Genomic DNA, 12,106 nt, shown 5'->3' on the forward strand with positions numbered 1-12,106 from the left:
GAAATGGAAACTAAAATTTATTCCTGGACTACGTCATGAAAAGAATGAAACATATCTTCTAAATTATCATCGTTGTCATCCTTGACTTCTATGGAGATTTTTTTTGGCTTTTCTTCCATTACTAAGTCATTAGATGACGACACCGAATTCGCTACTTCTTCAACAACACTATTATTTTCAACAACTTCCATTTCCTGAACAACTTTTGGTTGAGAAATCACAATATCACTTATAATATGAATTTTCTTTTCAGTGTCACTTTCATGATTCTCTGGAGACACTTTAGAATCAACATTATTATCCTCCACTTCTACATCCATTTCTAAACTAAGCAAATCAGAAGAACCGACTTGCTGATCCGATTTAGACTCAGAAACATACAATGAAGCACAAACAGGTTGACTAATTTTTTCCAACAAGTCTAATCCTTCCATTGACATTTGCCATATCCCATGATTGGAACTCTTTGCTCCATTGGTAAAAATCATGACCAATGAATGTAATGAAGGCAAGGAACTGACATTCTCTTGCGAGAAAATTGCAATTAAAACCTCATACAACTTGACTTGACATTTGGGGTCAACATATGGAAGAACCACTTTACTAATTTGCAGATCACCGACAATTCGCACAAGAGTGAAGACGATTTCCTGAAAAATCGACTCTAATCATTCACAAAAAAAAAACTATGGTACGATGCAAGTGAAACTTTTTTCGGACCAATACACCGATCAAAACACACAAATACTTGCACGAATGCGCAAGAATATAAATGCTACACAAGATAAAATACAAGTTATGTTACACCAACCTGTAGTAGGGTCTGATTGTATGTCAAACAACTCCCTTTCAGTAAACATTTTAACGTTTCTAGTGCACTAATACAGTCATTTCCTCTATTTGCCAAAACCCTAGGACAAATCGTAATTAAAAAATATCACAAAATTGAAATAGAATTACTGTTTATTTTTCACCTCCTTTGACTTAGTTTTTGACACATCCAAATTAAGTAAGACATTTTTTCGAACTGGAGAAATGTCTTTAATGGCCATTGTCACTACAGCCTCCTCCAAATAAGTCTCATTCACATTTTTACTCATCATTAACCAAATTTGCAATGTTTTATAAAACTGAGTTTTGAAAGATCTGGAACGAATACAATATTTTTTCTATTTCCGTCCCGAAATAAACTTACGACTCAATGAAACAATTGCAATTGCGCTTCGCAGTGTTTGCCAAACTTTTCTTTAGTTCGTAGGCAAATGGCAACAAATTTGGCTGAAACCTGAAAAAATGTAATAATTTACAAAGGTATGCAAATTGAGTCGTGTAGCTTCATTTCAGTGAAGTAACTAGATATGCATGTAGGAGAAGCAAACAAGAATTTGCACTCATGTTGGAACATCACCTTTAAAATATGGAATTTGTCTTACTCACCCCATGGTGAAAATGCGAAGGAGTTTGAGTAATCGCATCTGGATATTTCGTAATAAAATTGATTTTTTTATATCTTCCTCTGTGATAATCTCTTTTGTAAAACATAAATGCACCGAGAGGCCTCTACAAATGATATCAACGACGAATTTTGGAACTATTCGCTTTTCAACAGTGTATTGTTTACTAAAAATAAGAGTTTAATCGAGGATAATAACGATTAGAGTAGTTTCATTCCAAAACGATCACTTTTAAATCTCATTGTTTTCGAGGTGACACTATTTTACCGTTTTTTTATTTTTAAATTAAGTACCTCGAAGCTTGTTTTTAACAAATAATTTTGCAAATACAAAAAAAAATAATTATGCAGGTTTTTGAAATTCTCAAAAAATTCATGTAAAAACGCAAAAATGGCTGAAAAAAAAATGTAATATAACCCAGGGATCGTTTCAATGAAAGCTAAATAGGAGTTTAAAATTATCCATTACCTTAATTAATAAATTAAATTGTTCTAACTTTCTTATGTTTTATTATTTTTTACTATCAATAATATGTATTCAAAAAATATCTCTTTAGATGTAGTAGTTTCAAATAATTCAAATATTACGTTTTGCTATACAAGGGGAACAAAAAGTATGGAACCAAGAGTTTATTTTTTATTTGTCTTCGGAAAATAATAATTAATAAAAATTAAAGTGCTATAAAAAATGTGAACCTATTTTGAGATTTGTTTTTGAGTTAAGCGATTTTCTTTCTTCAAAACAACAACTTATTTGAAATTTTTTTCGATAAAAATTAAGTAAAATAGAGATCTTTTCAGTACTTTATCATTTATCATTAGTTTTTTCAAATAACAAATAATTTAACCAAAATACGTTTGGTTCCATACTTTTTGTTGACAATTTGAAAAACACTGCGATTTTCTAAAATATTGTTTTAGACTAGCAAAAAGAACGCGAAATCTACACACTTTTATCTTAATATCAAGAGATTAAAATCTAAAGGGTATAAATTTGTTTCTAAATATTGATTTTTGAAAAATAAATAGTAATAAATTATTGGAAATTATGTGTTTTAATAGAACAATTTATTAATAACGGTAATTGGCAAACAAAAATTCAGTTAAAACTATACTTATTAGATGTTTTAAAGCACTCAGGCGACATCTTTTGACACTTATTTGAATTATTAGTATCTGAATTTTTCTTAAAAGTCGAGATAACGATAAAAAATCCTTGTTTTTTTCTGCTCTTATACTCTTTCTCTTTCTTATGCTTTGCTCTTATGCGTTTATCTTTCTCCTGTTATACTTATTAGAACATGTTCACATTTTTAAGTTTCTTTGATATTTATTTGAGTTTGCATTAGAAAAAAAAATGCTGACTTTACCTGAGTTCCATCCCCGGACCTACCTGTCTGAAAACGAGACCTTATAATTTTTCAAAAATTAATTTCTCGCGTATCTTCAGCGTTTTAACACTTTCCTAGGTCTTTTGCACTTTTGATTTTTTGATTTTTTCGATTCTTGGTAAAATATTGTCCTGTGCACAACAAATGACCAACTTCACGTATTAATTTCAATGTGAAAAGTACAACTTTTTTCATGATTGTAAAAAATATCTATTATTTAAAAAAATCAAATATTTTGAGTTATGCGATTTTCTTTCTTCAAAACAGAATTTTTTTTCGATATAAATAAAATGGAGATAGTCACATTTTTTCAGTACTTTATCATTTATCAAAATAATAAATATAACCAAAATACGTTTGGTTCCATACTTTGCGATTCTTTAATATATTGTTTTAGCCTTAGCAAACCGCAAAAGAACGCGAAATCTACACACTTTTATCTTAATATCAAGAGGATAAAATGTAAAGAGTACAATTTCTCTTTAAATTTATTTTAAATATTTTTTTAGAAAAATAAATAGTAATAAATTATTGGAAATTATCTGTTTTATTAGAACAATTTATTAATAATTGGTCAACAAAAATTCAGTTAAAACTATATTTATTAGAACATGTTGCATGTTTTAAAGCACTCAGGCGACATCTTTTGACACTTATTTGAATTATTAGTATCTGAATTTTTCTTAAGAGTCGAGATAACGATTAAAAAACCCTTGTTTTTTCTGCTCTTTTACTCTTTCTCTTTCTTATGCTTTGCTTTTATGCGTTTATCTTTCTCTTGTTATACTTATTGGAACATGTGCACATTTTTAACTTTGGCCCACCATCTTTTGACATTTATTTGAGTTTGAATTAGAGAAAAAAAATTGCTGACTTTACCGAAGTTCGATCCCGACCTACCTGTCGGGAAACGAGACCTTATGCCGCTACACCACAACGCCGCCGACAGTTCCTCACAAAATTTTTCAAAAATTAATTTCTCGCGTATCTACAGCGTTTTAACACTTTTCTAGGTTTTTTGCACTCCAATAAGTTTTGATTTTTTAATTTCTTCGATAATTGGCAAATGACCAATTTCGCGTATTAATTTCAATGTGAAAAGCACAACTTTTTTCATGATTGTAGAAAAAAAAATCATTCTGTTTTTAAGATATTTTTTTTGCCTCAAGATAAAAAATTGGCGTTTTATAACAATCATTTCTCAAATTTACGAAAATCGGAAACAATGAGCTGTAAAAGTGATGTTTTTTTTGGAATTACTCTGTAATAAATCAACTTACGCCAGCATCGTTTCAAGAAAAACCAAACAATTTAAAATTCTAGTCCCAGTGACTTCGAAAATTTTATTCGAGTCGGAAAGTTCCTTAAATTTGAAACTTTCACCATCAATTTTCATGGTGTTGTTAATTTCAGATACACCTTCGAGAAACATATCATACAAAATTTGAATCGTGGCACAGATTTTTCGAAATTGGGACTCGAAATTATTAACGTGATTAATTCCGTTAACTCCTGCACCTCCAGTCTAAAAAAACCGCTTGAAATTTTTTCATACAAAAAAAAATCGTAAATTACTTGGAGAAAATACACAAAAGCTGTGGCAGCAATTTCGGCCACTTCACACGAACTGTCCAAAGTTTCGATTAAGAAAGCTTCGATTTTTTGTTTGTGGTTCCCAAACCACGTGGGGTACCGTTTCATGCATTGAGACAAGCATTTTAAACAAGATAATTTTTCATCGTTGTTGTGGGTCACCAGACAAGCTTTCAGTGTTGTAGAAAGGTACTCGGAGGAGAATTTTTTGTTGAAAGCGTCGATTTCGCCCGAATTCTCAATAATTTTGGCTACAAAACAGAATTGAAAAATAATTTAATTCGTTGCGAAACCGTCGATTAATCAACATGTTGATTGTATTCCAACCAAAGAGCTATTTACATTAACATGGATCAATCAAGGAGAAACCAAACCATTAATCGGAAAATACAACTTCCGGAGTTGGAATTGTGCTCCGGTCATGATGAAGAGAGCAATCAATAACTGTATTAGCAAATATTTATCACAAGTCAAAAAATGTTAGCAAAACTCTCATTTTGTCACGTGACCGTTACTATTTCTTTTTTCTTCACTTTTAACTACGGATACCTAAAGACTAGGATACGACACGATGTAAAATAGTTCCGTTAGGGAGGCCAGATAGCGCAGTTGTTCCTTTCCCGTTTAAGTTTTAAGAACAATGAATTTAAAAAAATGGCTAGTTTACATAACGCAAATAAAAAATATATAGAGCATTAAATTCTCAATAATAAGAGATTAAGGTAATGCAACAATTTTATTGAAAACTATATTTTTAAAAATTTCAAACATTTAGCAATATATTTTCGAAAAAGCTGCGAATACGGTTAAAGGTGCAAGAAAAATATAAAGAAGAAAGTTGTAGAGAATAAAATTTTTAAGAAAAAAGTATAAAGTCGATTTTTTTTCATTCTAAATACATAAATTTAAATAAATAAATTTGAAAGTCAAGGTTGCCAAACTAAAATTTTAAATTTGACACCAATGTAAAGAAAACGATCATCATTTACAGTCACCCTATATTAACGATTTTACTTAAAAAACATGCTAAAAAACTTGATAAGGACAAAAATTATGACTTCATTTGATGTTTCTTGGTTTGTTTTAGCAAAATCTGGCAATTAACACCATTTTCGGCCATATTTTGTATTTTTTGTCGTATTTTTTTTGATAAAATTTCATGCAAATGAGCTAAATCGAATGAAACAAACGAATTTAGATATATTTTTGTTGTGTTTTGTGTGCATGTTTTGACAATGTTATGCAAAATAAATGAGTCTCTGGTTCAAAAACGAACTAAATCGGGCGAAACACGCTAAAATGATATCAATTTCAAGCTAATTTGGTAATTTTTCAGTAAGTTTTAGCAAAAATTTGAGTGCTGAAACACGATAAAAATGCAAAAATAACACTAGTTTTGGCCTAATTTGATAAATTTTCGGTTTGTTTTTAACGAAATTTTGCAAAATAGTTCTGTTTCTGGCTAAAAACATACTAAAACGCTCAGAAATGGACAAAATAATGTACTTTTGACCCATGTTAGAGATTTATTTTTTTAACTTGTTGGGTGAAACATTTAGAAAAACAAAACTATCTCTCGGTTTTTCAACTTGTTTTTGAGAAAATTTTAGTAATTGAGTTTTTGCGTGGATAAAAAACGCGCAAAATGCTCAAAGATTACGAAAAAATAGTGTCATCATCTTTTACTGAATTTACTATATCAATAATTAAAAAATCAAATTAAACATTTGGGGAATTACTCGATTTATAAGAATTATTACAAAATACATTAATTTTCTGCTGTAACTTCTGTGAAGTTTTTAAACAAATCATAAAAAATTAGAATTTTTACAAAAATTTCCACCAAATCATAGTACCTATAAAAATCACCAGATCAAAGTTTAGATCAATTAATTATTCATTATATTTTTTTTAAAAAACGCAACTAATCAACGATGTTGCGGAGAAAGTTTCGTCCCACTTTTAATTTTAAATACATGTTTTTTTTATAATTTTTGATATACAGTGTGTCTCATTCTTGCAGTAAAAAGCATGAAACTAGATTTTTTTGCTTTAAATATCTTATTTCCAAATAAACTACTACGAAAATGTTATTCTATTTATTCTCTACAACTTTCTTTCTTACATTTTTCTTGTATCTTCAACCGTATTCGCAGCATTTTGAAAAACATGAAACGGAGCACAGATTTTAAATTTTAAATATTTTTTTTTCTCATATTTCTCGTGAAACATTTAGTCGTTAATTTTTCACAGCTAATTAAGAATGTAAAACTCAACATTTTTGCATTTTTTCCAAGCAATTAGTAGACTGGTTGAATTTAAATTAATTTAAAACGATTTGAAACTGAGACGGTAAAACATTTTTACTCCGCCGTACTATTTTTTTTGGGTCCAAAAAATCGAGCAATTTTGTATCTCGTTTCGTCTCCTGTACTTTAAACACAAAAAAAAGTATTTTTGTAAAGGCTAACTGCGAAACAACAATAAAAAATCTCCAGAAAAAACAATAAACCAAAAATGCAATCACAAACAAAAACAACAAAAAAAAAAATAAAAGTTAAACTTGAACTTGACGATTCTTCAATTTTTCTGATTTGACTTACAAAATGCGTTCATTTCGGCCAAAACCTCATGTTTCACCCTTGAAATCTCCTTATTTTTAAAGAAATTAAGAGTTACCTAAAGTGTTTAATTTAATTTCTTTACTCCCATCTTCCACATGGTGAACCGTGCAATGGCTCGCCCACTGTAGGGCATTTTCCACGAAGACTTCGTGAGAACAGTGCAGAATTAAATCCTTCAGGAGTTGCAACCCCTTGAGACGTGTTTTCCCATTTGCTAACAGATTATTCACTGCAGTAATTACAGATTTTTCGCTTTCGAGATTTTGCATGCTGACAAACAGATACTCTGAATCGGGGGCAGAGACCACAATTTCTCTGAAGTTATTTGAGTCAAGGGGCATTTTCATTTCTTGACCTAACTGAAAAAATCAAATATTTGGGAAAAAAAACACACAAGACACTTTCACTTCATCAAATATTCGTGATATTTCAAAAGAAAACACTGAAACACGTTTCTTGAACATACAAAGCTAGGTTATGTTTATTTTGACATAAAAAGTTAGGTTATGTTTATAAAAAATATATACCGGGTGAATGTATGAATAAAGTATTGAACCAAGCGTTTTTGCACAAAATTACCTTACAAAAAAATAATTAGTGCAGTGTAAAGTACTATAAAAATGTGATCGTTTTTAACGAATAAAATTCACAAAAAAAAATTTTGTTTACTTAAAGAAATAAGTAGACATAAAAAATGTCAACTGTCAAAAAATAAATGTCAATTTTTTTTTAAACATGTTTCTGGTATCTATCCATGTATTGTAAAATAATTTTAAAAAATCTTCACCAATTAGGTACATTTTGTTACAAAATTTAAAAAAAAATAAAATTAACTAACAAAAATACCCCTAAATTATGTTTTTCTGATTTGTTGTAGGTAATTATTATTATTGTCATTTCTTATTAATAACTTGAAAAAATAATGCTTTTATTTGCTGCTTTTTGACATTATACTAATGACATTGCAACTAGATTTTATTAGTTTTTATTTATTTATTTTTTCAACTTTAATATATTTTTTTTAATATTATTTTGTAAAAGTAAAACATATTGAAGATGGATGTCTGTACCAGTGAAAAAAAATGGGACTCAATTTAAAATAAGAAAGTTGAATGAAACTATGACATTTAGAAAAATTCTAAAATCGTCAACTTATACTAAATTAAAAGCCATTTAATTTTAAATTACTTTTATTATGAGCTAAAAATGACCTTTTTGGTTTTTCGTTACTATTATGTGGCAAAAAATTAAATTTCCTAGATGATTGAATTATGAAAAAAAAACCCTGACATTACTGTGTTTGCGTCAAGTGGTTTTTAAACCATTTTAGAAATGAAATATTTATTAAGCCCTTAAACAAGCAATCCCCAGTGATGCCAGATTAGGGAATTTTTCCCTAGTTTCAGGGATTTTTCTAACAAATCTAACAAAAAGGGATGTTTTACATTTTCAGTGAAAATCTCAATTTTTTTCACACTGCTGGCAGTTTCAAAAATTACAAAAATTTTTAATATGAATATTGTAACTTCGCCGAGTTAGACGTATATTCAAAATTAATGAAATCCCATAATTTATAAGTATAAATAAAATCTAAGTAGGTATCTAAATAGACACGTTTATTTGAATTTGTTTTAATTGACTTGTATTTTTTTTATTCCTTTAGTAAAATTTATTTTTTTATGTCGTATTTATATTATATTACCTCAACAAAATAGGCCAATGAAATAGTATCTTATTAATTTTTTAAGTAGTTTAGGGAATTCTAGGGAATTTAGAAGCTAAAAAATCAAAATGAAACACTCCTTGAACTTGTTGAAATTTATTATAATACAACACAGCGATCGTATGTCACATTTCACAACTCAATAGTAAATTGCATACAACTTGAACTAAAATATACATCATGATGAAATCTCGAGTCTTCATCAAAGCTAGAAATTACAAAATAATTTAGATGAGTAAATATCAGTCCCACAGTTTTATTTCTTAGCGGTTGTGTCAGTTATATGATCGGGTTTGAGTCCTCCAGCGAAACGTTCCCACATTTTGCAATACAACAATTCCAATCCTTGGGCATATTGTTTGCAATCAAAGAGCGGCGATGTTGTTCGAGCTGCCCAAACCTTATGCCTCATCGCTTTCAAACTAAAACAACACCACAATTAATCTTGAAACAATTCAAAACAACAAAATAGGGCGATCGGTGGAAAAAAATCCTAGAGAGTTGGAATTTTTTTTAAACGCTTTCTTTATTCTTGGGTAGACATATATCAAAAGTCCCCGAAGGTGGGGGCGAGCTCGAGGAGGGGGAGAAGGCTAAAGGTGTCTTTTTTTGTCTTTTTGCTTATATCTCGGAAACTATTACTCCTAACGGTTTTGGCCTGCTTATCAAAATTAAAGCCTACAAAATTTCCAACAAAAATGGTCCTTTGAATTTTTCGTAGGACTAACTGTAAGCGAGTTATAGGACTGACAAAAAACATCATTTAAAAAAATGTGCTTTATCCGCATTTAAAACAGAATTAATCTTGTGATTTGAAAAAACTGAAAGCAAATTGAATTTATTGGGTGCAACACTTCATTAGAGAGTCTATAAAGTCTTCCGAGTAATCCTTATATGCTGAACTAGCATTTGCCTGCGTGTATTTCTGATATAAAATGGGAAAAAGCCCGTTCACAAAACCATTCCATAGGAGTGATAATTTCCGAGATTTAGACAAAAAAAAAACACCTTTAATGTATGCTATTTTGGTGGTTGCTGTGTAAAAGATAAAATAATGCAAAGTTAAGTGGAAAAACAAGTTAAAGCTGTTTTAAGCCAAACACTCAAAATAAATAAGTTTTCGTTCGCCATTAATTAGCACAAAAARATTTTTCACTGAAYCTTTCTTTGAATTTTTCATKAGCTTYTTAGAAGTCACTAAAAATAAAAGAACTTWATTGACCATTAACTTCACACAAGTTGACGCATTTTAAGCGAGTGAAATAAGACAAGAATTATTTTTTAATTCAAAATTGAACTAAAATCAGCGCTTGAAATTACTTTGGTTGGCTACATGTAATAGGCGGCGAGGTAACTAATATATCAACTTGAATTCTACTATTTGTTCCCCATTATAATGGATGTCATTTTGAATGAATCGAGCATTTAAAACATTTTAAATACGAAACTGATCAAAATTAATAAAGATTTCGACAACTTTTTTAATTAATGAGAGCACACACGTTTCAAATAGCTCATTATTTTTTTAATTAAATCTCTTTCTCTTCAAAATCACTTGTCAGTCGGTCTTTTGATTTATCATTGCCTCAATTAGAATTACAAAATTCAGGATAAAATTTCGATTTATTACGAAATTAGTGGCGGTTCTCGGGGTTCTAGCAACAATAACAACAGCTTTTGTGATTACAAAACTTTAGAAGTTTGATGTAGAGTCTAGTYTTCTGTTTTATTACACGGTTCGTTTCAATGCAAAATTAATGGAATTATAGGAAACTCAATATCTGTCGTCAACAAGAATTAATAGCCCCGTTGAAAACATTTCGTAAATTAATATTCTGAAAYSATGAAGATAAAAAAGCTAGTATTTCGTACTAGAATCCTCAATGTTTAAACCTTATTAATTTGTCTCGTAACTAAGTTTAAATTGCTACCAGCATTATTTCTTTTAAAACTAAGTTGATAGAATTTTGTAAATGAAAATTAGAGAAGTTTAAAAAGTTTTGAACGAAATTATAATAAATGGAAATTAATTTTCCTCCTCGTGTTGAGACTGCAAGCATTGATTTTGGCAAAATAGCTATCTGCGCAAATAATGACAAAGAGAGAGAACGAATAAGTATTATTAAACGTCAGGAAGATTTGACAATTATAATATTCATAATGAAGTTGTTAATTTATGTGATCTCCTATATGATATATTTTTGATACATGTCTACCCAAGTATAAAGAAAGCGTTTAAAAAAAATCCAACTCTAGGATTTTTTTCCCACCGATTTGTCTAATTTGACTGGGCCTAAAACTTACTATTCCTTATCTGTTCCTAACTTAATAGCAATTTCTTGATATTCCTGCCTGGACCGTGCTATCAATTCTGGACACCCAAGTGTGGCTAATTGACTCGCGGCTACTCTCGAGGCTAAAGTCTCCCCCGGGAAGGTCACAACCGGTGTCCCCGTCCACAAAACATCCATACTGGTCGTATGTCCATTACACAACGGCGTATCCAGACACACATCCGCCAATTGCCCCCTCCTCACATGCTCCTCTTTGGCTGCCACATTACTAAATAAAATCTTTCCGGGTGGAAGTCCCAATTGCTGGGCTGTCGCCTGTAAATTCGGCTCGCCAACAGCCGGGAAGCGCAACAGCCACAACACTGCATTGGGCACAGCCTTCAATATGTTGACCCACATGTGCAATGTCATTGGATCGATTTTGTACAATTGGTTGAAATTACAATAGACGACTGCGTCGTCAGGAAGTCCATATTGTTGTCGAGTCGTAATTACGATATTTTGGGGGACTTCTTCACCAGTTGCGGCTTTGTTGTTGGTTTGAGTCGTGGCTAAACCGTTTTGGACTACTACTCCGTTAAGGGAGGTCTGGACTTGGCCCGATGCGATCATGTTTTCGATGGGAGTGGTGGTGGGGAGCTCCGCCACCTTCAGGCTGATTTCCACCATCTTTGCAGCCTAACAGCAAAATTAGAGAAAATACGTTAAAGAAAATATCTACTTTATATTAAATAAATTTTTATATAAATACAGCGACACTCAAAAAACGGCAAGTGCTATAGATTTTTTTTTATAGATTACGATAATTAAAAAAAATAATTAAATAGCAATTTTAGAATTTTTTTGAACGTCATAGTATATTTTGGACTTAAATTTTAATTGGAACCCACATTTTTTGTTATTTCAAAAAAATATCAAAGCTGAAAAAAAGTAAAATCTAGTAGCATTATGTCAAATAAGACAACAGTCATTATTGTAATGTCAAAGAGCAGCAAATGAAAAAAGTATGTCAGTATTTTTAAAAAAAT

The 12,106-nt window shown here is 30.3% G+C and overlaps 2 protein-coding genes across 3 annotated transcripts in view; both read right to left on the minus strand.

Moving 5' to 3' along the window:
* Positions 1–7,592, minus strand: LOC123015908. Its single transcript, XM_044415971.1, has 8 exons — positions 7,117–7,592; positions 4,420–4,688; positions 4,125–4,369; positions 1,438–1,620; positions 1,196–1,285; positions 961–1,146; positions 812–911; positions 1–650 (listed from the first exon to the last, which is right to left on the minus strand). The coding sequence occupies exons 1-8, from the start codon at positions 7,406–7,408 to the stop codon at positions 18–20; spliced, it is 1,998 nt and encodes a 665-aa protein (XP_044271906.1). The 5' UTR covers positions 7,409–7,592; the 3' UTR covers positions 1–17.
* Positions 7,593–8,864: 1,272 nt separating this feature from the next.
* Positions 8,865–12,106, minus strand: part of LOC123006499 (UDP-N-acetylglucosamine--peptide N-acetylglucosaminyltransferase 110 kDa subunit) — a 28,314-nt gene continuing 25,072 nt past the window's right edge. For both annotated transcript variants that reach the window (XM_044401153.1, XM_044401067.1), the window contains 2 exons: positions 11,089–11,756; positions 8,865–9,206 (listed from right to left, as the gene is read on the minus strand). In XM_044401153.1, coding sequence (XP_044257088.1) covers positions 9,041–9,206; positions 11,089–11,756 — 834 coding nt within the window. In that variant the 3' untranslated portion in view covers positions 8,865–9,040. The remainder of the gene's footprint in view (positions 9,207–11,088; positions 11,757–12,106) is intronic.

This window comes from Tribolium madens, unplaced genomic scaffold (genome assembly GCF_015345945.1).
Source record: "Tribolium madens isolate multiple individuals breed KSU strain unplaced genomic scaffold, Tmad_KSU_1.1 Scaffold_11;HRSCAF=98;Tcas5.2_LG3b, whole genome shotgun sequence".
NCBI classification, from domain to species: Eukaryota; Metazoa; Arthropoda; class Insecta; order Coleoptera; family Tenebrionidae; genus Tribolium; species Tribolium madens.